The following is a 26,260-nucleotide window of genomic DNA, read 5'->3' as shown; positions in this document are numbered from 1 at the left end:
GTCTGAGCACCCCGGTTTGCTGTCCTATGTTCTACAATTCTTTGTAACTCCCTCGCAGAGGCTGTAAACGAAATAAAAGGAGTTGGCGTTCAATCATTGTAGTCGGCGTGAATAGCCAAAATTCTCCTCGAGTGCTCAAAGTCTCTAGAATTTGGCGTGGCGATCTTGATAGCATCCGCTTTGTTTGATCCGGTTGGCTACCGGACCAGCTATCCCATGTTCTGAGCAGTGGACTTTTGAAGCTACCGATAGTGCTAAAACGCCATGAGTGTCTGTCCTCTTCCTCTGGGATTGACTGGAGAGAAGGATTTAATAAGAAACTTGACACGAGAGCTCGATATAGAGAAGCTTCATCCACCATGAGTAGTAGCAAGCCTGCATCTGATAGCTAAATAGCAAGCAGAACTGAGGATGAAGAGAGATGGTGAGTAGTGATGAGGACTCAGAGTTGGTGACAAGGCAGAACCTGGGGATGGATGGACTGCTGAAAGAAGATGGGCACAAAGGAGCCTGGCAGAAAGCTGAAAGAAGTGAAAGAGAGGCGACTACAAACGACGTGGAAGACGGTGACTAGGCGGCTGGGAGGAAAAGCCTGGCGGATCTAGTACGTACATGTGTTATGGGATGTATTGTCCTCATCGACTCCCATGATTCTCAACGGTGTGACCAGATCTAAATCTGGCTCCCACTCTTCTTTGGCTTATGCCATGGTTGGCTTAACTAATAATGCCGATACAAGGTTGTGTACTCCATACTATACTTCTGTGTTGAAAGAAAATTGCCTTTAAACTTACGCCACGGGTAGAACCTTAGCGCATACTCGCACTTTTATTGGACAGAGCGTTTGAGTATACCGCCAAGAAATCACGTGGATTCATTGCCCCAACCTTGGAACCCAATAATGTCTGTGAGATTATTAAGGTGCAAAGACAAGAGATCGACGGAGGTGGTGTAAAACATTTCGATGACATCTCATCGAAGTAATAAAATCCAACACAGATACTCACCATGGACGAGACACAAATAGAACATCCCGCGCCCCAAATCTCATTTAAGAAAAGATCGGCCAAAGCAAAATCCAGCTTCCGCAAGAAAGCTTCCTCGCCTCCTCCGGCCCCAGCCTCCAGCTCAGGCTCCGACTTTTCCGACTCCGATGAAGAAGGCGGGCGCAGAATCAAGCGCAGACGAAAGAATGCCACAGTAACCGCGTCATCAGCGGTTACAGGTGCAGAGGGTCAGAGAGCCGGCCCTCGTGTGAGTGATGACGGTGCAAATCGCAGCTCCACACCCACCGCCACCGCCCCCTTCGCACTTCAGCAAACAAACGACGCAACAAAACAGTCAAACTGGTTCGATGAAGAACGTGACGAGCAACTGCTGAGCGCAAAGAATCTACTGGGCAACACCAGAAACAAACCTACTACCGCCGCTGCGTCAAATCTAGATGCGGACGGCACATACCGCGGCACAGCAAATTACCAATCCTTCATCCAAAAGAACCCCTACGCGCCCACCAAGCAGTTCGGCCCCATCAAAGCCCCCACGAATATCAGAACTATCACTGTTACCGATTACTCCCCGGACGTCTGCAAGGATTACAAGCTGACGGGGTACTGCGGCTTCGGGGATGGGTGTAAGTTCCTTCACGCGCGTGAGGACTACAAGGCGGGCTGGGAGCTGGATCGGGATTGGGAGATTGGAACGAAGGGGAAGAAGGTCGTTGGGCGGACGGTTGCGAGTCGGGCGTCGAAGGCCGGATATGGAGATGGGTCTGCTAATGCGAATGCGAGCGGAGGCGAAGACGAGGATGAGGATGAGGATGAGCTACTGGAGAACATCCCGTTCGCGTGTGTGATTTGCAAGAAACCGTATAAGGAGCCGATTGTTACCAAGTGCGGGCATTACTTCTGCGAAGCATGTGCGTTACAGCGGTATCGGAAGAACCCGTCGTGTGCGGCGTGCGGGGCTGGGACGGGCGGAGTGTTTAATACGGCAAAGAAGTTGAGGAGGTTGCTTGAGAAGAAGAGGGAGCGGATTCGAAGGAGGAAGGAGAAGGCGAGGGAGGAGGGGGAGGAGGTTAGTGATGATGATAGTGAGGGGGAGGGGAGTGGCGCGGAAGATGAGAGCGCAGGCGAATAGGGAAGAGTTGATATATCTGGCTCATGTGGTGGTTTCTGCTCACATGCCTTTTAAATTCAAGGATGTAGTTTTTGATTCGCGGCGTTTGTATATATATGTGTGGCCTGGAATTTCGAAGGTGTTGCCAATGTCAGATAGATAGATGCATGCCTTCTCTATAGCTCATTTCCATCTTACGATACAAGCAAACCATGAGTTGACCAGATTTCCAAACTTCCAATCGAGTCTTAGGTACTTTACTTTAGATACTGATATCCGGACTTGTATATAAACGCTTACTATATTGACTCAGGGCACCCAAGCTGTCCCTGCCGGAATTACTGAGATGTCCGGCCGGATTGTCACACGTGACGTGCGGATCTGACTTGGATTCAGGATCCCCCTTCGACATCAGCTCCTAGGACTCAGACAAACTCTTTACCTCGAGCGGTTCCCCGGAGGGGGATTGGAGATGCGGAGTGCTAGCAATACCCAACATCTTTGGCCTGCCAATGCACTAGCGAAATCATTATCGGGAACTCTAAACTTCAGCTCTCTGGCACTATACAATAACCGTGGACCAAACAGTGGACCTTCAACATTTTACCAACACTCTCCTGGTCATGCTGAATCTCGGCGGAAGGACTCTTTTTCCTGTCTCGAATTCTCAGTTCGATTGAGTCCTCACAGCAGTTCGATTGAGCACAAGGGAAGATATTGATGACGGGTCCCGGTACAGATTGTGGAACCGGGTCTGATGCTCTGGTTTACCTCCCAATTGAGAGCACGAAAAGTATGCCTGGGAACCATAGTCTCATTGATTTCGAGAAATACGATCTCCTAGCTGTGCTCTGGTGAAGTGGTGATTCCAGGCACCTACTCTCTTGAATCACGCCGAGATGGGCTCCACTGGCTGAGATGTTCACCAACCATGATTCAATTATTCTCTTCATGCATGGGCGTTCACCAGGCCCCAAAAGTCCCAGCTCATCGGCTGGGACCTGTCAGCCATGCATAAATCGCACCTAATAATAGATACAAGAAGCCGACGATCAGCCCTCAAAATTGAATTTATACCAAGCAGGTCAAGCGCGGCATCGGTCTTTTGGCAACATCAATAAAGTCCACGTTCGATCGATTACATACAATGGGAAGTCACAAAACGTCCAACGCTAATAAAGGTGTCTTCTGGGAGTCACAAGCTATTATTATTCGTGAAAGGAGACCAGATGTGGATCTAGTGAACTCTGTTTACCCATCTCTGGAAGGTCACTTGGAGGCTTCGATTTGCACTTTACGAGGAGGATAATTAACCAATCTAATGAAGCTAAGCGTCCACCCATGTCCACCAGCTAAGCTCGATCAAGAAATTGGCGGCTACTAAGGCTCTAGTCATGTCTCCCGTTCTCCGAAGCTCCAAGCAATTTGTGAGGAAGTTATAGAGCTGTCCGTACCGTACCTGAAAGGCTTGCGTGAGGCTGCTGTTGCCGCCTCATCGTCCTCTTTACATGTCTCCTCTCTTTACCAGGCAGAGCAAGGAAGCCGAAGCACGGCGAGACAACCAGCGTAGGAGAAGATGCCCAATTCAACCACCTGTGCTAACCTGCACCAAACCAGCATGACACCAATGCCCGCGTCGGCTCCCAAATTGATGTCGCCTAGCGTCCCCGACTAGAAAGAAAGCCCGAAAGCCAGAGGATGGCCCAATAATAATAATTCTGTTCATCTGGACTCATTTCTTGAGCCTTTCGACTCGTTTTTAGCCAAGTGCTTCTCGTCCAACGCTTTCTAATTCTAAAATGCTAGCGCGCATGCCTCGATCGGTGACTTATTCCTTAGCTTGATATCGGACAACCTCAAGCTCGAAAAAAATGGACAGGCAAGAATGAAATCTTCCCCCTGTCGGGGCGCTGTCACTTTCTTTTTCCACGATCCAGCCGATACCACTCCCATCTCCAGGCTCTCTGTGTCTCGCTCTCTGCCTACAACTTTACTCTGCTATCGACACTCCTTGTATTCGCCTTGTAAGGAATTAAGGGGGCCGGTGTGCTTCATCATGTCATTCCCCCCCTCCCCCCCAAATCTAACAGCTCCAATTTTCGCATGAATTGATTTATTCTGGCCCTTGTCATTCCTGGATTCCTGGGCAGCCGCCCGATTGCGAAAGCATTTCCGCCCCCGCCAGGCCCGACACCACCAGAGATGTTTGTCAGTTTTCGTCGGCCGGCGGCTAGGCACCGCAAGCTCAAGCCGCTGGCGTGCGCGCTGCTATTATGCACTTTCCTCACTATGACACACTACATCATCTTGAGATTTCGCATTTCAGTTCCGCCACCAACGAATCTTGTAATACCAGACTCCTTTGGTGTTCCACTGGCCATTGTGATGGGCAAAACGAAGGGGGAGAATGCGAATTGGGCATATTCGATGTTCCCAGAGTTAGTATCTTAGCATGTTCCCCTAGATGACCCTCCAAAAATCGAATAAGAAACATGCATAGCCTGCATCTCCCTTGGTAAATTACATGCCTCCGGCTTCTGACTTAAAATATAACAAAAACAGATGGACTCCGTTTGTCTACAGCGTCGACGACGAACCAGGCTATGGCCTGCGCGTGCCCAACCGCGGCCGCGAATCCATGCCCTACCTCACCTTTATAATTGACCACTACCACAGCCTCCCAGATATCGTTGCTTTCGTGCACGCCAACAATAGACAATGGCACAACCAAGATATCGGCTACTATAACGACCACGTTCTCCGCCGGCTGCGCCTCGAGACCGTTCGCGAGAGAGGGTACGTAAACCTGCGCTGCCGGAACAGCCCAGGTTGCGAGCCCTCCAGCGTCCTCCCGCATAACCCGAGCTTGGTAGAGGTAGAGCTGAACGACACCCGCTCACGCTTTGCCAATATCTATGCACATTTGTTCGAGATAGATGATGTGAAGGAGGTACCGCACGTAATTGGTTCAGTGTGCTGTGCGCAGTTTGTGGTGACGCGAGAACGAATTTTGCAGAGGCCGCTGAGTGATTACGAGCGGATGAGATCGTGGGTATTGTCAGGGTCTCGGCCGATGAATGATTATGATGTCGGGTGGGTGTTCGAGAAGCTATGGCATGTGATTTTTGGTCAGCCGCCAGTATAGTGAGTTAGATTTCTTGTCTGCTTCCTTTACCCTTTCGCCTAGAGGGTTTATATATTTTGGGTTTTTTTGCTTGGTTCAACACAACGGCTTTTGACTTAACTAAACATTGTTTGTTTCAAGCAGCTGCATATCCGAATCGCAATGCCTCTGCGAGCTCTACGGGAAATGCGGACCACCAGGGCCCCGGGAGCTCAAAACAGTATTTGAACCTGTCTCATAATTCTTTTTTTGTCTCTTCCTCGGGATATCGGAATCACTTCTCCTTTAATATTTCTAATGTCGCGATCACTTTTCTCTATTCACCTATACCAGGGTTTTATCTGTTATAAACCCACATTGTTCCCTTACCCACCCGCGTTATTTTATGCCCTTTTTGCGAGAAATTGAGGGACAAAGAGAAAGAGGCGCAACAAGAAATCGGAACATTAGAAAGGTTAATTCTCTATATAGAGATGATTTTTGCATTTGGACGGCATGGAAGCGTTGGCGCTTCATAATTTTAACAGTGCAAAGTATATTGAATTACGCCATCCATTTACGTACATACTTTGATGGAAATAAAAATAATACGTACACTTTCTTCTCTTTGCTTCTTCCTTCCACTCCATTAACCAGTCTTTGACATATACTAGTTTAACACTATAGAGCCCTTCTCCCCTTTAACATTGCATGCACTCATCAGTGATCATTGTTTCAGAAACAGCAGCATGCCTGCATGCCTATCACAATGAAATTATGCCTATAGATATGATATGCTGTACAACCCCCAGATCGACAACCAAGGTACAAAAGCTTGGCATAATTCAGCCGCAATCACGTGGTGACATGCTTACGTCAGCCAATCGCCAAGCCAGCAAGCAGAAGGCAGGCCTTTGCAAGCCCCAGCAGACGCAACCGCTCCAGCCAACTTATCCGCATCCAGCTCATCCTGACATCCTGACATCCTGACTTCCTCCTGACTTCTTCGCGTTGCTTCTTCCCCTCCATCCCCCCACCAGTTCCTTGCCACCTCCTACGCCCAGCTGCTCTCCATCGTCCTCATAGCTTATAACCCGTCCCGCTTTATCTCTCCAGTCTTCTTCTACCCACCTGCTTTATTCATATCATTTCCCCTCTCTCATCAACTGCCCCCCAGTTGAACCTCGTCGGTGGCGCAAGATGAAGTTGACGTTTAGAGTATGTTCATACCCGTTTCCCACCGTTCTCGCTCCCCTGATTAGGATAAACACAGCTCTTTTCTTCGAAGTTTATATACTGATGATATTTTTTTTTCATTTTGGTAGGATTTGAAGCAGCAGAAGTTCGTGATCGAGGCCGAACCTTCGGAGACGGTACGCCTGCCCCTCATTTCGTATATGTCCATAGAAAAATATATCTATATATACAAGAAGATATATACGCTTGTACCAAGTTTCCCCCGTCATGACTGGTTGCCATCATGACGTTTTGACGCAGGCAGCCCTGCTAATACCTTATCTATCCAACAGGTTGGCCAGGTCAAGGAGAAGATTTCCCAAGAGAAGGGCTGGGATGTCGCGCAACAGAAACTTATCTATTCGGGTTCGTCATCTCATTTTTCTTTCCTATTTATCGTTGATATTTTTCCCGATGTTTCATCTGCTTCCTCTCTGGTTCTAGACTTTTCCCGCAGTTGTACTTTCACTGGTATTTGATAGCTGTTGGGAAGTGGGGCAGAATGATGTGATATGAGGAGGGCTCATCTATTTTTTTATTTTTTATTTTTTTATTTTTTTCTTTGCATAGTTCATAATATTGACTTTTCTTCGCAGGCAAAATTCTACAAGATGCAAATACTATTGAATCATATAACATCGAGGAGAAAGGCTTCATAGTGTGCATGGTCTCAAAGGTATTTACTTCTTCACCTTTATCTGAAAATTTCGCCATGTTCGGTTTACTAACGTCTTCGCTTTACTTTTGGGTGCAGCCTAAACCAGCCCCCTCAACGTCAGCAGCCGCATCTTCTCAGGCTCCTTCGACTCCCGCTCCCGTCGCCGCTTCAACCCCTACAGCTCCCGCCCCCCGCTCCAATCCAACCACTTCAGATGCCCCCGCTACGCCGTCGCCTGCAGCTCCAGCTGCTGCCCCAGCTGTGGGTGGTGCCGCTACGTTCAACGACCCGTCAGCTCTTCTTATGGGCCCTCAGGGTGAACAAGTAATCGCACAGATGGAGTCTATGGGATTCCCAAGAAGTGACATAGATCGAGCTATGAGAGCTGCGTTTTTTAACCCAGATCGAGCCATCGAGTATCTCCTAAATGTAAGCCCTTGGGTAATTCCTTGTCTTCGTAACGATCCGCTGACCCTCTCAAGGGCATCCCAGAAACCTCTCAGGCTGAGCAACGAGAAGCCGCCCCTGCGCCGCCAGCGACAACGGCTCCTACCGGCGGCGCAGCGCCAGCAGCAGCAGCCACTGAAGGCGATGAGCACGTCAACCTTTTCGAGGCTGCAGCACAAGCTGGCACGCCCCAAGCGGGTGCAACCGGGCGCGGCGCTCGAGCTGCAGGACAGGGACTAGCTGCAGCAGCCGAAGGGCAAGGAGGAAGTCTTGGCAACTTAGATTTCCTACGGAACAACCCCCATTTCCAACAGCTACGACAGCTCGTGCAGCAACAGCCGCAGATGCTCGAGCCAATCCTGCAACAAGTTGGCGCTGGTAACCCACAACTCGCGCAACTCATTGGGCAGAACCAGGATCAGTTTCTCCAGTTACTCAGCGAAGATATCGATGATGATGCACAGTTACCGCCAGGCACGCATCAGATCACTGTGACGGAGGAGGAAAGAGATGCAATTGAAAGGGTATGGATGACGCTTCACTCTTCCCTTGATTTCGTTCAATTCATTGGTTCTCCAAATAAACACATTAAACTAACACGCATCCTTTTTGCTTTGTCTTTGTAGCTCTGCCGTCTAGGATTCCCTCGCGACTCCGTTATCCAAGCCTACTTCGCCTGTGACAAGAACGAGGAACTAGCAGCAAATTTCCTATTCGAGCAACCTGACGAGGGTGACGATAATTGAAGGGAAAAAAATTGTGGTCCTTTCCTTCCCTTCTGCGCTCACCATGGAGCATGCCCCCTATCTATCCACCAGTACCTATTTAACTTCGTAACTTAATTCATCTCGTGACACCCTCCTCCACGTTACCATTCGCTTGTACTTAAAAATTTCTCATCCACACATCCATCCCTTCGTCCATCCGTCCAATGAATGACCCCACTCAACCTCATGTTCCCCCTTTCCCCCTGTCCCTTCTACTTCCCTTTACTCCCTCAGATATGAAATCTCTCGCTACCCGCTTCATTCAACCCTCACCCCCCAACACACCTTGGCTCTCAAATAATTTAAGCAAACATCAAATCCTATCAGCTATTCTTCCTGCTGTTATTTCTGTTGTATTTCTCCTTCATTTCTGCTTCATGCTCTCTCAAACTACTGGACGTACCCTACCGGCAATCTAGCACTACTAGCAATAACTAGCACGCGAAATGGAAAGCTCAAACTGTGTTTAATGTTTCGACCTCCGTTATGGTTTGCTTGAGTGGCTTAACTGCTTTCTTGTTTCATTTTTAATTAACTACTTAAGCTACTGGGCCTGGCATGTTTTTTGCTTGAGAAATTTTTTTCTTCTTTATTTTCCCCCCTCCCCCGTCCTTTCTCGCTTAGCGTTAAATCAATTTAATCAATTTGAGTTGGTTTTGACGTTGTTTCCCATTTTCGTTGTAATATGCATTATTACTACTATGATAAAGAGATCTACTCTTAAAGGAGACATAGTCCGTATTTACCAATGATAAATTAAGCTATGCCCGCCTGCTTCGGATGTGTAATAGAATTTCCTTGTGAGGGCGCTGAAAGCTGAAAGCCGCGTGCGTCTTGCAAACGCAAGGAGTCTCGACTCGAGACATGGGGATGGTTTATCTCAGCGGGCTCAGACCCTCTGGCTCGGTTTGAACGGGTTGCAGCATTATTATTAACTAATCCGGCATGACACTAACCTACTTTTGATACAAGTCATGTGCTCAGAGCAATCCTCGCCAGAGGGTCTGAGAAGAAATGGTTCCATCTTCAATGAAGATTCCTGAGATTTACAAGGATTTTTCAGATTCTTCAACTTTGACTTTCTATTACTATATATCCACATATCTTTGAGATTTGAAAATCACCTTAGCTTATAGCTAAAGAGAAGAAGAATAGAAATATTTCTTTAATATTTCAAAAAAATCTATATTTAAGATAGATGTATACTCTTGAAAATGATCATATTTTTTGATCTCAGAATTTCTAAGAGCTTTTTTTTGTATGAGAAATTGGATCAAAATTCCTGTGTTCAAAAACACACTGATCAACTTTGAGGTGATACTTCTATCCTAAGAACTTGAGATATGAATATAAAAATCAGATACATCGCGAGAACATTGTTATTCTAAGGTTCTAAGGTGATACAGAAATGATGAATCTATGAAGTTGAGTTGGAATTCTCTTCCATACTCAGGGTACTGAGCAAATCATTCCTGTGTTGCTAATAACCAGGAACCATTTCTTCTCAGACACTTTGCAAGATATTATCACTCACATGACCTGATTTTACTATTTGGGTTAGCTTATTGCTTATTTGAGGTTAGCTCATGACATAATCATCAATCCAATGTTAAAACAGCAATGAATATCTGGAGAAGCGTCTGAGCTTGCTGAGATAAGGGGATGGTGTCTTTTCTTCGAGGCAAAGAAATGGGAGGGAGCGCTTTTCCCGAACCACTCACTTCACTATTTGTTCAGGGTCCCCCCAGCGGTAATCATGCCTTTTTATGCTGGGACATCTCCCCCCAACTCATTTCCGTTCCCTTTCTTTCCTCTTCATCTTCAGCTACGAATATTACAGCTGCATTTCCCCTGGACTATATCGTAGGTTTCCTAGGTAGGACCACGAAATAAATATACAAGAACAGTAAGTAGCTTATTCAACACTGAACGAAACCACTCATCCTTCAACAGTGCTTCAGCTAAAGGCCTATCTATCCCTCGGATGTAATTTCATGATCTTGAAGGTAAAATCCCTGTCGTCTTCTGGCACCTTGTTCGCTGAAATCCGCGCGAAAAGGTTTCTGCTTTCCTGATGGCAGAAACTGATGAATAAGTATGAGAGAATATTCAACGTTTCCACACCTGCAATTTCTTAATAGAAAAAGAGCGCTCCAGTCATATTGCTGTTTTTTGCACATGCCAAAGGGGCAGGAACAGTGCTTTTTATATCCAACAACTGGACATTAGTGGAGGGAGCGGACGTCTTCTGTCCTGTGGTTGACAAGGACCTTGTTAGGCTTAGCATCTAATGAAGTCAAAAAATTGGCTTATGAATAGTACATGTGAAAAAGAGCAAGAGTGGGTGAATGAAATTAAATACATACCTGTGTGGACAAATGCAAGCAATTTTAGTGTCTTGAGACTTCATGAACAGTTAGTTTCCATGAGAATGAAGCATCTAAGAGGAGATCATTCAAGTGGTGTAGATCAATAGCTGGAGGATATGATGAATCAATAATCTCATCAAGTAGTGGTTGCATAAACTGAGTTTGATATACACAAGTGATGAAGAACAGCATGTTCATTTTCTAGTCAGAAGTATTCACACACTTTTGATGATTACGGGTTGTTTATATTGGCTGCCTTGTCTTTTTCATATCAAAAACTTCGCCGTTTAGAAATCAGGGAGCGTCGCTCAGGTTGAGTGAGGACTTGGTTTTCTCCCTAGGTGGGGGGGTTAACGAGTTAAATATTAACCGCCTCGAGACGACAATACCCTAGCGCCATGTTCGCGAGCAATAAAAAATAAAAGACAATATAAAAAAGTGACCGGAGTGAGATGGTCAGAAGCAAATGGCCGGCTGAAACACCCTGATAAGAGGCTATTTAAGGGAACAGCAGAAGAGAAGTGATAACTACACATTACCTACCTACATCCAACTCCCCCTTCTAACCACCATGTTGACCCTAGCTATCCATAAAGCAATGTAAGAAAAAAGGACTCCGTGTATGTTGAGCGTGGGTATCATTTATAATAATATAATAAGGAACGGTATGTAATGTACCTAAGGTAGAGGATTGTTATGCAGCTGTCCGTATCTGCAAAATTGAGAGCATGGATGCGCCCTGTGGCTAGTTCTAGGGGGTCTGCTCCAGCTAACGACATCTTCGATGGGAGATAGTGAGAGAGAGAGAACAAGCGTTAGAGGTAGTAAGAGCAGTATAGAAAAGGCTGAGGTTGTAGAGCACGGTGAGAAGCAAGAAGAGGAAGTAACTATTATATAAAGAGAGCAAGAGAAAAAAAAAACGGAAAAGAGTAACAGCAGGAAGATATTTTTTGTTCATTTTTGATTATGGTCTATCCCGAGATATTTTCCGGGGGAACAAAATCTCTAACAAGGAAGCCTCAACTAAGTTACCGGTAGCCCGAACGGCATATATTTGTATTTGCGTTCGGCCTTTGTTGGCAGCCGTATTAGCTGCAATAGGTATATCTAGAAGGCTATATGAGATAAATAAAAACCTGGAGGAGATAAAATAAAATAAAATAAAATATGAGACGCAAAAACTCTGTATGGGCGAACCAATTTCATTTCTGTTCCTGTCACCACTCATCTCAGTATGTTAACAACATTGCTTATATGTTGCTAGTCATTGCTGCTTGCTTGCTTAAGTGGTGCAACAAAACTGCAGAGTTGTTTTACCACACAGGTGCAGCAGAGAAGAGCGTTGGCATAGAGAGTTGAACTGATTGCTATATTTTTTATGTATTTTGCTAGATATTTATTCTATTCTATTCAAATCTCAAAAGTCAGGGGAGCGGGTTTCATTTTCTTTTCTTTCCCTCTCTCCTCCCATCTTTACTTCTGAGTATTACCTGAGTTTCTGTAAACCTAGGCCTGGTTGGTTGAGTTGGTGATATAGGCGGGATAAAAGACTCTGTCTGCGTACAGCATATCATAAGCGTTTCATTGCAGCAGCATAGAAATGAGTGTGATGCATTTCATTCACATTCATATTTGTCCACAGGTGGTCGGTAAGTTAGTACACAGTAGTTACTTTGTCTATATCAATGTAACTATTCTATGACGGGGTTACATCATCACAGCTGAATTGAGCCAGTTAGAATTTGTAAAAGAAAGAAAGAGAAAGAAAATAGTCACTTGTCTTTATCAGGAATTACATTCTCATCATGTCACTGACAGATGAGACAAAATAAGGCTTAGTTCAGCAGCATCCATACATCACGAAGATGTAGGCTACTGGGGCAAAGAGCTCAATCACCACCAGCGCCTGCTGGTAGAAGGGCCGACCAACCGCGGGACCCCCAACAGAAGAAACCTGGCCTGGGAAATGGCGATGGATGTGGCAGTGGAGATTGTGGCAGATTATTAATTAGCCTTGGTCACTGCGGCTTTATATTTTACGTGGCGCCCGTCATTTATACTTCCGGATACGACGTCGGGCGTATTGCGGTTCTGTCATTTACGGGGTGAGACGTGTATTTGAAAGAAATGGGGGAGTGAAGCTATGAGGAAGAAGGTACTGTTGATATGGATGAGATAGATGAGTAGATGTGGCTTTTTCTTTCTTTCTTTCTTTCTTTTCATTTTTATTCTCTTGTTTCTGTTTATGAATCTCTGTGATTCTCAATGAAGAATGTAGATAAATGTTAGTTATAGTGATGAAACGAGAAGGGGAGCGGTATGTTGAATCACCCACAGATCAATTCCCCTCTTGTGTTTCAAACAAGTGCTGCCAGGTAAATATCTACCTTATATAAGATTGTATTTTTTATAATCAAAAATTCCCGAACAAGAGCGCTATGGTCTTAGATTGCCCTTAGATCGGTCCAGAGGGAGGAGAGACATGAGCGGGTGGTTTGGGTTTGCGGGATATTTCTGATTTGATGCCGCCTGAGACCTGAGGATCCACGCAGATGAACCTCAACTAGAAGTACGGAGTAGTAGTGCTTTTTCATCCTCGCGTATCTTTTGCAAATGCCAGTCAGACACCTTCACTAGAATCACTACTGAGCAGTGAGAGGGGTTAATCGCCCCATTAATGAAGAGTAGGGGTAAAGGTAAGACTTGGAACAGGATTGGAGGCTTCGGAATCTCTAGATGACTTTCCGGAGCGGAACTCTGCCTGCATCCAATTGCTCATTATTCATATTTTTGGGCATTTTCCTGCATCCTGCGGTAAGGATTAGAAAAAAATGTGGGATAAAACATGGGGGATTTACTCAGGCTGGGTACTTGCGTCCGTGAGCATAGTTTGATATCCTATGTTGTATGTGGCCAACTGGATAAGCAGAAGCAAAATGGCAACACGAGTAGAGTAGAAAAAAAGAGAGCTGCCATGACTCCTTCGTCACATCGAAAGTGCCTTGAATCTACAAATCCTCCCCGTATGTGAGATTGTTTGAAATCCAAGCCATGCCATCCACCATCTCGAATGGAAAGAAAAATACGAATATGTTCGCGATCATTCCCCCCACGCGGCACCGTTCAGTATCCACACACCTCTCTTTTGTGGTTGACATGCCATGCCGTTGACAAGCGATGGATGTAATGGACGGAGGTCAGTTGAGGGGAAGGCAGGAAGCTAGATGCTTTATCAGGTAGATATTAATGCCACCGACTCAGACCTGAAAGCCCTCACATCACATCACAGTAGATCTCGCGCGCTTATCCTTACCGTCCTCATACGAAGTGCTTCTTCATAGAAACTTTGTCCGTTAGACAGTTATATGTTGATGCCAATGATGGAGCTACTGAAATCCACCTCATAACCCCATACAGAACACAGTATGTCGGCCGTTACTTGTCATATTTATAGTTGTTGTTCAACAGTGCCTGAGTATTTTATAACTTGAGAAAAGAGGAGCAGGAGAAATAAAATAAAATAAAAATAAAAATAAATAAAAAATACAAAGAATCAACAACTCAGCTGGTTTATTACTTGCTGAATTTATTGACTCTCAATGCTCTTTCTAATACATTTATTCCGCCTTCCCGCCCTTCAAACTTCAGAAAATGCGACCCTGCGATCAAAATATGACACTCCATTCCCTCACCCGGGGAAAAAAATTCTTGAAAAGAATGAACGAGTCCTTGATGTGATGGTGCCAAGGAATGCGTTGTTCTGTTCCCCCTTACACGACATTCTGGGAGAGCATGACAAGATATATAACAGTTAGTTATATAGGAGGAGCTCTTTTGTTCTACCTTACGTTTATTTCCCTGTCTTCTGCTGATAATTCTGTATACGTGCCGCCTCTCTTTTCATCCCTTGGCATTCAACCAGAGGCGTGACTTGTTCTGATGCGAGCTTCTTTTTTACACTTTCTTTCAAAAAATGTCTTTTTCTTTTATCTTTATTTATCTTTTATTTTATTTTTCAAACATCATTGTACGGCTTCATGCAAGCTGTTTTGGGCCTCTCACACATGCAATTATTCACCAATCATGCACCAAACATAATCAACACATGTGAGAGTCTAGAACATCACTTGTTCCCTCATTCTTTGATTAGAATGATAGCTATTGAATTTCATTATCGACTGTCTAAGCCTTATCAGTTGTGCTTTTTTCTTTTTGCTTTTTCTTCTTTCTTCCTCTTTGCAATTTGACCATGTAAGAAGAGAGAGAAAGAACTTTCACAAGAATATTTTCTATAAAAATATCTTCAAATAATAAATAATTCAGAACCAGAAATCTATTTGATGGTCTTAATTTTAATATTAGATCTCAAAAACTGTTCTGAACATATTTACTGATCTAAACCTGATTAATTTTAGTGAGGGTGTCTTTATCAAAAATGGGAGTGTCTGTATAAATTGCTAAAAACAAGAGGAGCCCGGTGAATGTGACTTCATCCAGCCCGGCGGCGGAGGAGGCGGAGAAAATAGCCAAAGTTGGCTATTATTTTTGAGCTGAGAACGGGCGGTGAGTAAAATAATGATCCTTTTTTTGTCTTAAAGATGTAACTATGTCCATGATAGATTTGTCATGCGTGGAAGAAGTAGGTGAATCACGTATATACAGAAAAGAGCATCTCTTCTCCCGGTTATTATCATTTATCAAAATAAAGAGGAAAAGGGACAAAACTAGAACGAGAAAAAGAAAACGAGTTGAGCGTTGACTGCTTGGTGGCCTGAGCTTCCGCGTAGAATGCAAATCATCGGTGTTGGGCTTGTGATAGACATCAGCCACAGGCGAAACCCGCCGATTCGATACAACGAATCATTTCACCACCTCAATAACAAAAGATATTATTATTTCAGAGAGCAGGCAGCTCACTCAAGAGGGGAAATTGTACATACATTACAAGAGGGGTGGGAACAAACAAAAATAAAATGGAATCTTATGCAACTTGTTAAAAGTTACCCGAGGATAGCAGAATAATCAAAAAGAGGGCAGAGAGTCGTGCTATTATTTGATACCAACCGCCAACCACGCCAACCACGCCAACAAACCAGAAAAACCCCTCACCAAGCGCGGACTATATTGGAGATGTTTCCCGTTTGTATGTAGCGTAATTAGCGTGAAGAGAAGAAACAGGCAAGCTGGGCCGTTTCAGTTTCCACCCTCTCGTCTCCTCTCTTTCATCCAGGTCCTCCCGAGTGCACTGCTAGGTTCTCGGCAAAAGGCCCTATCATTCTGTGACCAGCTTGGTGATTTACAATTTATTCATTCTCACATAACAGGAGGAGGATGAGAACTAAATTCTGTATTTAGTTTGATAGTGAGTGTGATGCTGGCAATGGCAGGACGATGGAGACGGCCGTAAGAAGCCTTACCGTACCAGACATCGTAAGTAACCATACCATACCAGACCATACCAGATCGTACCAGACTAGAACCCCCTCACCCAGACCTCACCCACCACAGTAACAATAATTATAGTGGCTGTAACTAAGCGTGCAAGTCAGATTGCACCCAGCCACTGCCAGGCGAGGCTCCACTGGGCTTAACTTGGGCTAATGCGCCCACTCAACGACTAGCAGACTAGCAGTGCCTGGGGAATTCCGTGTTGCAGAAGCTCCGGCCCCACGCTGTGCAAGGGGAATAGATGGGAGGAGAAGACGAAGGAGAAGAACAATAATATTAATAAGTACGAGCAGATGCAGATGCAGCGCTGGGGTGTCGGGAGCTTTTCTGCGGTGACTCGTACCAAGTTGCTGCGTTTTGTGTGTATGTGTGTGTGTGTGAGTCTTCGTGCGGGCCGTGTCCAGAGGACGGCTGTGTGTGTCCCCGCGCGGTTAACTACACACAAAGTATTTCAACCTCGCCTCCCCAAACTTATTTCCTCCTCCTCTTTTCTCTCTTTTTCTCTCTTCTCTCCTCTCCTTTCTCTTTATTCCTTTCTTCATCAGCTGGAGAGTTCTGAAGGGTCTTGCAACGGATTCTCATCAGGCTCCAGTTTATCCTCTATTTTGTAGTCCCCACCTCTCTAACCCCCCCGTCGCTGGGCTTCGGTCCCACTTGTTTCTCCTTCCCTACCGCGCTTCTTCCTCTATACTTCTTTCTTCCTCGTCTCGTTTCTTGGTTGCGCCCTTGATTATACCATTATACACATCTATAAACCGTTATACCAATCAAATACTACTTCTGCGTTCCTGTGAGAGCATAAATACCCGGTTACATCCAGCATTCTATTCTGCTTTTGCCTTTACGATCTCTTGGAATCTTGCGCTCGAATCCCGCAGGTGGCGCTCTCGTCCCAGGTTATTTATAAACTGCCCCAGCGGATACGCCGCCAATCCTGCGCTCTGTTTTTTATTTTTTATTTTTTCTTAAAAACATTTTTATTATTTTTTTAATATTTTTTCTTTCTTCTTCTTCTTCTTCTTCCCCGGGGTCTTCTTCCTCCTGACAGTTTTGTGTCATTCACTCTATCCTACGCTGCTGGTGTAGTCACCCGCGGCCCCTTCTGGAGTCACGTCCTTGACTCCTCTAAACACCTTGCCCGTTTTGAATCTACGCACATGAATCCATCCGTTCCACTGTCTACACCTTCAACAGTTTCATCGACATCGCAGACTTCAGATAATCCGAATGGCGACCAGATAACAAAGGCTTTGGAGAACACCCACCTCCCTGCTTCTGCTACGGCACAGGCGCAGGGTGGTGCGGTGTCTCCTCCCAAACCCCAGAAATCAAAGATGACAAACCGTTTCTCCCGCATGTTTCAGTCAGGCAGGATAACCAACAAAGATGTCCAGAATGTGAAGGATGCAGTTGCACAGAGTCACGCGAATGACGGCAAATCATCTCCGCTACCCACCCCCTCGGGAACCACGACCCCTCAAAGCGATCCCTGCTCCTCAGGGCCTATTGCCAAAACCTCTTCGAAGGATAAAAAGGCTGATGGAGATAAGAAGCAGGGCAAAGAGGTCACCCCTCCACACAAACGATTCGAACTCTTGGAGGGAGGAGTACATAAGCACCATTTGAAGAGCGCCAAGCGCCAGGAGAAGCTCTCGGATATGCTACGGGATATGCTGGGAGGCGGACGAAAGAAGGAAGAACCGGTTGATGACCAGCATCTCTCGCTGATGTCATCATGGGTCGATCAGCTCAAAACCGAACGGGATAAGCTGGCAACAGACAAGAAGGGTGGTCCACAGTCCAACGCGACCCTCGTTGACAAATACGGCAAATGCCAGGAAATCGTCGGTCGAGGTGCCTTTGGCATCGTCCGCATCTCGCACAAGATCGACCCGAAGGACGCCAAAGCCGAACAGCTCTATGCCGTCAAAGAATTCCGTCGCCGTCCTCAGGAAACGACGAAGAAGTATCAGAAACGCCTTACCTCAGAATTCTGTATCTCCTCCTCCCTCCGCCACCCCAATATCATCCACACCTTGGACCTCATGCAGGATTCCAAGGGCGATTACTGCGAGGTCATGGAATACTGCGCCGGCGGCGACCTATACACCCTCATTCTCTCCGCCGGTAAACTAGAGGTCGGCGAAGCCGACTGCTACTTCAAACAACTTATGCGCGGCGTCGAGTATATGCACGAAATGGGCGTGGCTCACCGCGACCTCAAACCCGAAAACCTCCTCCTGACGACCCACGGCGCGCTCAAGATCACGGATTTCGGCAACGGCGAGTGTTTCCGCATGGCCTGGGAGAAGGAGGCGCATATGACGGCTGGCCTCTGTGGGTCTGCGCCGTACATCGCGCCGGAGGAGTATGTTGATAAGGAATTTGATCCACGCCCTGTGGATGTTTGGGCTACGGGCGTTATTTACATGGCGATGAGGACGGGGAGGCATCTGTGGCGTGTTGCGCAGCGGGAGGAAGATGAGTTTTATGATCGGTATCTTGAGGGGAGGAGGGATGAGGATGGCTATGCGCCCATTGAGACGTTGCATCGGGTAAGCTATTTTGAATATCACCTTTCCCGTCTTATCGCGGATATTTACGATATGATGTTTTTTTTTTTATCACACTGACTCCTTTTTGGTTATTAAAGGCCCGCTGCCGAAACGTTATATATTCCATCCTCGATCCGAACCCCACACGCCGCATCACCGCCTCCCAGGTTCTGAAGTCTGAATGGGTCCGCGAGATCCGCATTTGCAAGGCGGGGGAGGAGGGGCTTTAGTTAAGAAAGGCAAACAAAGACAAACAGATGGATCAAACCTCTGTTTTTATGAGAACGATTTTTTTTTCTTTTCTTTTTCTAGTCTTAATTTTACTATTACCTTTTTTTCTTTTTACCCTCCTCTTCTTACCAATTTTCTTTCTTATCTTTTTGGTTCGTTCTCAACAACATACCTACATAACTATCAATATACCGAATTGAAGTAGTGAATGAGAAAAGGTGTCCAGGATGCCTTTGAACTCTTTGGCTCTCTTTTTCTCTCTATATATCTCTCTACCCCCTCTCCCCCTTCATTTCATTCAACTAACTACATTGGTTGTGGGTAGGAGTGGGGGGTATCTGTTTCTTCTACCACTTGCTTACCTCTTTTCCCGCAGCAGAGAGGAGAGGAATCATGTTTGTGTGAATGATTTATGAGACATGAGACATGAGACATGAGATGTGGTGATTGGGATGTCATTGAATTTTTTCATATCTAACTTCTTTCTGTTCATCCATTTTGTTTCCCCTCATTGACCTCTCAGAGAAGAAAGGAGCAGGGCTCATTTCACTTCTATTAACTTACTTTTTTTCTTGTTTTTCTCTGCCTCTCTTCCTCCCCCACCCAAAAATTCTGGTCAATGTACTGTTGACTGTTTTGCCTCTCTTCCCCTTGCATTATGACATATACATGAGTTATGAGTCCGCATATCCCCCTGCTCCATACATGTCAATGAATAGGGGGATGTCATTTTCATCTCCCTGCCCCGCTTTTCCTTTCCTTTCCTTTTCCTTTTCCTCTCTTATTCTTGTCCCTTTTACTCTCATCCACCTTCGCATACACCACCCATACACACACAGACACAATTTTTTCACATACAATGCGCTGGCGCTGGCTTAGGGAATCGTATAATCCTTCCCCGCTAATTTCCACTCCATTCATTCACCGCAAACAAATATCCTTGACGGGAAATATTCCACTCCTCCCCTTTTCTCCATCTCACACGAGCATGTTGTATGTGGTATTGTACAGCGCAAACTCAAAAGCCAGAAAACAAAAAGATCCCTGAATATCTTGAGAGAGTTTATTAGAACATATGAGGTCGATGCATGAATGATTGTGTTGAAATCTTTGCCGGTTGAGTCAAGTCACTTCTATTCCTCCCTCTTCTTGTGATGATGATAAGTGTCGGGGTTGGGGCTTGCTGCTGTTTTGTTTATGCTACGGAGGAGAGACTTTTATGTCCGATGTGCGGGTTAAGATGGGTATGGTTTATGTGTGGGCGCAATACATGCTATTCTTTTGGATTATGCAGTACATATATATGTGAAGCGCAGAGCTATTCGACACAGTCATTCCTCGCTGCTAATCTAGCTAGAGTCAGATACGCGATTCATCAACTATTTCCATGCGTGCCACAGCTGAGCGGTCAAGAGAGTAGAGGAATATATTGAAGTTTTCCTTCTTCATTCAGCTATGAATTTTATTACTTCAGGATCCAATAAAATACAATACAAACGTAATTTTTCATAGATTGATTATTTTATATCTATAGCCTTGGATTTCCTTTGCTATGGCGGCAAATTCCCAGCGCACGTAAGAATGCCCATTCCCAGTTCAATCGCCAGAGAATGCTTGCGATGGTAAGCCGATGACGTAGAATGAGAAAAAAAGCAAATAAAAGAACAAGCCAAGCCCGGGACACAGCCATCGCTGACTAAGCATCCGCAGTCGAGACGGCAGCCAAACATGCCAAGCCCATTCCCAGACCAAATACGGCAAGCACCAATTGTTTGCAGCCCGTCATGCATCCTGCATGCATCCTCATCATCACCATCATCATCGTTGCCCAACATCACCAACATATGTAAACACAGAAACTCAGACCACATTCCCCCTAACGTCTCTCTTGAATCTCTTCAATCCGTCTAGGTCGACGAAACGGATACAGAGCAAAACTAGTCTCTCCGCTTCTGGCTTCTTTAACGGATCATCCCGCCTAACGTAGCTACGAAACGTCCCAGGCGTCGCCTTCCTTGAACACAGATCCATTATTCTCCCTATCCAAAATCTCTCTTTCTCACTCGGCGCGGCCTCCTCATTCGTCGGGGAATCGGAACCCTAAATCAGAAAAGCGCCTTCCTCTGTCTATCCATCCGCATACCAGCGAGCGCGCCTATACATATATATACACCACAGCAAGCTCATAGCTGGTATATTCCAAGCATTCCCACACCACCTACCTACCTATCCATCCGCCTCACCCGCCTTCATACTTTTTTTTTTTTTTTTTCCCTCCACGTTCCCATTTGCTTCGAGCCGGGACTGAAAAAGAAAGGAGGTGGGAAAGTATCCCTTATATCCGAATTCGCCGAAAAAGAGTCCTTGTTTCTTCCCCGGCTCCGCCCCGCTCCGCTCGTCGGTACTCTCGCTGCCTTGATTCTTGTTTTTTTGGCCGGAGGGGTTCTTGAGAACGAAAGAAAGAAAGAAAGAAAGAAAGAGAAGCATATATATTATTTTCCTTGCTGCTGATTGGATTGGTTTGACGTCGCTACTTTTTGGTCATCATGTCTTGGGCTGGTATGTGGTAGATGTACAAATTTTCATTTGTTGGCTTTTCCTTTTGCCTTGTCTTTTTTTTTTTCTTTTTTTTTTTTTTTTTTCTTTTTTTTTTTTCTTTTCTCCCCTTACCTGGAGTAAAGGGATTGTGGGGCAGTTTTTGAAGGAGATCGTACGGGAGGAGGAGCAATGTGGCAGGAAAGTGGAAGTGGACGTGTAGTGTAGGATGGATTTTTTTTCTTTTTTTTTATTCGCGGAGTTATTGCGGTATAAGAAGAAAATCCTCAATTTTGCAAGGGATTGATAGAGCAGTGTTTCTATCGAGAGCGTTTTGTTTTTTTGTACTTGAGAATTGGGACAATTGCTAACTGGGCGGGGGATTGTTGCGGTTTTTAAACAGGCTTTAAGAAAAATGTTAATCGGGCGACGACGCAGGTTATGATGAAAACGGGTAAGTTTTATATATATTTCGGTTTTATCAAGCTTATCCCTTTTCTTGATCTGTATGCTGACCCTTTTGTTATATGTAGGGCATGTGGAGAAGACGAGTGATCGGGATTATGAAATTGAAGAGAGGTATGAATCTCTTAGTTTCACTGTTTTGTATTAATTGGCGGAAATGCAAGTGAAGGGACCCTCCTTTGCTGACATGGATCTCTCCACCTTTATACAGACGCTATCGAACTATGGAATCTGCGGTCAACAGGCTACAGAAGGAGGCGAAGGGCTATCTGGACTCGCTGAGAGGTTTGTTACTGCAGTCTTAGCCTCCGTTTTACGTTTCTGTGGATCTGGGTAGGTCTCTGGCTAACCCGGGGCAAATAGCAATGACGGCGTCGCAAATGCGGATTGCTGAAACGATAGATGCGTTTTACGGCGATGCTGGCGCGAAAGACGGTGTGAGCAGCAGTTACAAACAAGCTGTTGAGGACCTTGACGCGGAAACAATCAAAGCGCTTGATGGACCATACAGGTAGGCATATTTTGAAAGATGATAACAATATCCGCTTCCCTACCGGCCAAAAAATCTCCAACGATCGAAACTGAAGACTTATACGTAAATAATGCGATAGAACAACTGTCCTGGAACCCATATCCCGCTTCTGTGCCTACTTCCCAGATATAAACGAATGCATCAAAAAGCGCAACCACAAACTCCTCGACTACGACGCCATGCGCGCCAAGGTGAAGAAACTCGTCGAGAAACCTGACAAGGACGTCACGAAGCTGCCCCGTGCGGAAAAGGAGGCCGAGATGGCCAAGCAGGCGTACGAGCAACTAAACGATCAGCTGTTCAACGAGCTACCGCAGCTCATCGACTTGCGTGTGCCGTACCTAGACCCGTCGTTCGAGGCGCTTGTGAAGATTCAACTGCGGTTCTGCGCAGAGGCGTACTCGCGTATGGCGCAGGTGCAGCAGTATCTGGATTCGGATACGAGAGAGCAGTATGCCCAGGGCCACTTGGACGATCGGGTTGAGCAGGTGTTGCAGGAGATTAGGGATTTGAGTATTGCTGGGACTGTTTGAGGGTTATTCTTCTTTCTGGGGGAGTTTATATTCTTCAGTGTGTTTTGTGTCTCTTGTAATCATTTTATGTTTTCTGTTTTCTCTCAATTTGCTCCTCTTCCGTCAATTTTTTCCGTTACTGTTCGCCTTTTTTTTCCCCCTTGTTAATACGATAATATGATATGGATGAGTGTATGTAGAGTTATAGACCCTTGCAAAAGTAGAATCAAACTTGTGATAACCTTAGCTTCCCTTCCCCTCTGTAACTTTTGCTCCTTCTGGGGCTTTTTTTCATTTTTTCTCTTCCATTCTTTTTCATAAGGGGTATGGAATCATGCGGGCAGTGTGGCTTCGCTTTCTATTGCTACATGTACCTTTTATTCTAAACTGCCTTTTTATATTCCTTAGTCCCCGTCCCACCCCTGGATTTTACACACAGATATTTATTACAGTTTAGTCTTCCCCTCTCTCTTTTCTCCTTTTTATTTTATTTTTTATTTTTCTGTCCTTTGCCGTTCCATGACCCTTCCTCCACGTCCCCCTCTTCATATTTAACACATGATAAAATCCACGGATGTGGAAATCTACTTCCCCATGATAAAAACATTTTATCTATTTTACTATTCAACTTTGCGCCCCTCTCCCCCACTCTTTTCTATATTAGAAGAAGACGAAAAAGAACTAGGTAGGGAACAGCGTGAAATGGTGCACCCGAGACAAGTTACATGCCATCATATACATACATATATTACATATCAACCCGTACAACACATACACATTCTTGACAGTAGGAATTGAGCTCGCTACAACTTCTCAGGCCCCTGTCTCTTTTCCGACGCGAAAATGCTAGAATGGCGGTTCATGGAAGACTTTCAGAGGAGGGCGATATTTATATTCTTTGCAGATATAACAACGGAGTGATATTTTTAAATTGTGTATGTTGGACGGACGGGACGGAGATGAAATCATACCCGCAGCACTTAACGTGGATATGGGACCAACATGCGCACACCTGCAGGAACGCGGTTCGTGTCCGAATGTAACGAATGAACATGTACTTCGGAGAGGTGGAATTAAGCAAGTACGGAAGAAAAGATAATAATAAATACAAATAAAAAGAAGTACGGACGTATCAGTTTTCATTACCATCAATATCTCTCTGCTACCCTATTGCGCCTCTGTCTGCAACGCAACACCGTCATGCCAAGAGAGCCAGCCCTGAGAGGGGCGCGGTTGGAAATCATGGATATATCAACCGATCGGAGTAGGATCGAAGATCGAATACGATCAATAGCATATCATACGCGGGTTAGACAAAAAGCCACTGCGCGAGAAAAGTACAGTAAGTAACCAGGGGTTTATGGCCTAGTAGGTAGTAGTATAGTTATATTCCGTTCCGAATTTTGACCGCGCTACAGCTTTTCAACCGTCTTTATTTTCGTAAGGCCCTGTATTTCTCTCAACTCTCTCTCCTTTTGAAGGCGAATGGTTCAAAAATGAAATATCTATTGCCCCTTGTTTGACCCGTTACCATACCAAGAAATACGTGAGTGTACGGCAGAAACACTCCACTTCATTATACTAAAATTCTCCGCGTATCAACCATACATTATCCAAAGAATAAATATAGAAAATGGAGATGATAAAGATAGTACAGATATTCTTTCATTATTGTGTAGTCATTGTTTATGAATCTTCTGCAATAGAAAGGGAAAGAAAATGCGGAAAAAAAAAATAAAGTCAATAGCACAAATAAGCGGGACAATACAGTATCAAGCTGTTAGCCAATTAATGATGATCAGTTAAACATATTGAAACATCTCAACATCTCAATTTTGCTGATACAGATGGCTCCATCGGCTGCATAGAATTATTGTCTGTACCCCGAAGATATCTGATGTAGACTACTAGTTACCCCATAGCTGTTACAGTACTGCGTATTTATTACGTATGCCTCATATAAACATCCTGTATTCATGGTATCATGTATGTAATCTATAGCTTAGTCATCGTACGCGTTTATGTAGGCTACTGGGCCAAACAGGAAGCAGAAAACTTGACCTCGCTAAGTGCGCCACTTGACCTCGTTATGTAAGCTGTCCTCGCAAATGTGGCCTGTGCCACTACTACCTGACCTCGCTCAATACATCTTTTCTTGTAATTTGAAACCACTCAATTATTTATCATCAATTATCAACTGATTTTCAATCAATTGTTAATTACTTAAATATACGGATTGAATTTATTTTTATTACTATAATTAATTAACAATTAATTCAGAATTAATTCAAAATTAATTTAATACTGAAATTATTCTTGAATTTAATAATAAAGTAAGTATTTATATAATTTACACTGAATTGATTATCAATTGATTTTCAATCAATTGTTAATTACTTAAATATATAGATTGAATTTATTTTTATTACTATAATTAATTAACAATTAATTCAGAATCAATTCAAAATCAATTTAAATTTAATTTAATACTGAAATTATTCTTAAATTTAATAATAAAGTAAGTATTTATATAAATTACACTGAATTGATTATTAACTGATTTTCAATCAATTATTAATTACTTAAATATACAGATTGAATTTATTTTTATTACTATAATTAATTAATAATTAATTCAAAATCAATTCAAAATCAATTTAAAATTAATTTAAAATTAATTATTAAATATTTTTATCTTGATATATTTTAAAATTCTGTAAAATATCTCTTTATATTCTATATAAATTTATCTGTTTATTTAATTAATTATAAATTAGCTATACATGCTTTGATTAATTAATAAACTGAGTGAATAAATGAATAAATGAATTAAAAGATTGAAAGTTAATTATTAACTAATTATTACTATATTATATGAGATCAGAGTCATGATTATGTAATGAGATCAAGTGACGCACTTAGCAAGGTCAAGTTTTCTATATACACTGAGGTAAAAAAGCTCAGTCATTATCAGTACACTGCTGATAGAAGAGTTAATTAATCACAGAACTCTTAACATCTCTTCTCAGATCAGCTATTACAGAGTAGAGTACTCAGTGACTCTTTTCAGTGACTTCTTATAGTAACTTCTTTCAGTGAACTTAGTTCTATTACTTAAGAGACTTCTAGAGTATACTTTTAAAATGTCTCTTAACTAGACTGATCACTAGAACTATGAATTTCACATTTAATCTTATTTAATCTGATCTCATACATTTCTTGATGTGAATCTCACTGAGACTAGTTATTAAAAAAACATGTAAAGTGACTATATATCAGATCTT

General features: G+C 44.1%; 5 protein-coding genes across 6 annotated transcripts; all 5 read left to right on the top strand.

The window, feature by feature from the left end:
• The first annotated feature begins 916 nt into the window (after positions 1 to 916).
• On the top strand, positions 917 to 2,491 carry BDBG_04068 (pre-mRNA-splicing factor cwc24). The gene has a single exon (XM_002625153.2). The coding sequence runs from the start codon at positions 1,009 to 1,011 to the stop codon at positions 2,137 to 2,139; it is 1,131 nt and encodes a 376-aa protein (XP_002625199.1). The 5' UTR covers positions 917 to 1,008; the 3' UTR covers positions 2,140 to 2,491.
• A 13-nt stretch (positions 2,492 to 2,504) lies between these two features.
• Positions 2,505 to 5,932, top strand: BDBG_04067. Of its 2 annotated transcripts, none has more exons than XM_002625152.2 (3): positions 2,505 to 4,556; positions 4,681 to 5,262; positions 5,387 to 5,932. In XM_002625152.2, exons 1-3 carry the CDS (start codon positions 4,321 to 4,323, stop codon positions 5,481 to 5,483), a joined length of 915 nt encoding a protein of 304 aa, XP_002625198.2. In that variant the 5' UTR covers positions 2,505 to 4,320; the 3' UTR covers positions 5,484 to 5,932. The 2 variants fall into 2 exon arrangements, with proteins under 2 accessions (XP_002625198.2, XP_031578112.1); XM_031721525.1 differs by having other exon boundaries at positions 5,384 to 5,932.
• Positions 5,933 to 6,012: 80 nt separating this feature from the next.
• BDBG_04066 (UV excision repair protein Rad23) lies at positions 6,013 to 9,104 on the top strand. Its single transcript, XM_002625151.2, has 7 exons — positions 6,013 to 6,439; positions 6,547 to 6,594; positions 6,751 to 6,823; positions 7,054 to 7,133; positions 7,212 to 7,544; positions 7,598 to 8,086; positions 8,189 to 9,104. The coding sequence occupies exons 1-7, from the start codon at positions 6,422 to 6,424 to the stop codon at positions 8,306 to 8,308; spliced, it is 1,161 nt and encodes a 386-aa protein (XP_002625197.1). The 5' UTR covers positions 6,013 to 6,421; the 3' UTR covers positions 8,309 to 9,104.
• Positions 9,105 to 15,811: 6,707 nt separating this feature from the next.
• BDBG_04065 (HAL protein kinase) lies at positions 15,812 to 20,434 on the top strand. Its single transcript, XM_002625150.2, has 2 exons — positions 15,812 to 18,701; positions 18,800 to 20,434. Exons 1-2 carry the CDS (start codon positions 17,304 to 17,306, stop codon positions 18,929 to 18,931), a joined length of 1,530 nt encoding a protein of 509 aa, XP_002625196.1. The 5' UTR covers positions 15,812 to 17,303; the 3' UTR covers positions 18,932 to 20,434.
• A 269-nt stretch (positions 20,435 to 20,703) lies between these two features.
• BDBG_04064 (protein hob3) lies at positions 20,704 to 23,793 on the top strand. The gene is made up of 6 exons (XM_002625149.2): positions 20,704 to 21,491; positions 21,871 to 21,921; positions 22,001 to 22,046; positions 22,144 to 22,217; positions 22,296 to 22,443; positions 22,544 to 23,793. Exons 1-6 carry the CDS (start codon positions 21,479 to 21,481, stop codon positions 22,995 to 22,997), a joined length of 786 nt encoding a protein of 261 aa, XP_002625195.1. The 5' UTR covers positions 20,704 to 21,478; the 3' UTR covers positions 22,998 to 23,793.
• Positions 23,794 to 26,260: the final 2,467 nt, after the last annotated feature.

The sequence above is a fragment of the Blastomyces gilchristii genome (genome assembly GCF_000003855.2).
Source record: "Blastomyces gilchristii SLH14081 genomic scaffold supercont1.7, whole genome shotgun sequence".
Taxonomy (NCBI): domain Eukaryota; kingdom Fungi; phylum Ascomycota; class Eurotiomycetes; order Onygenales; family Ajellomycetaceae; genus Blastomyces; species Blastomyces gilchristii.
This window is presented reverse-complemented; position numbering and strand designations above follow the sequence as displayed.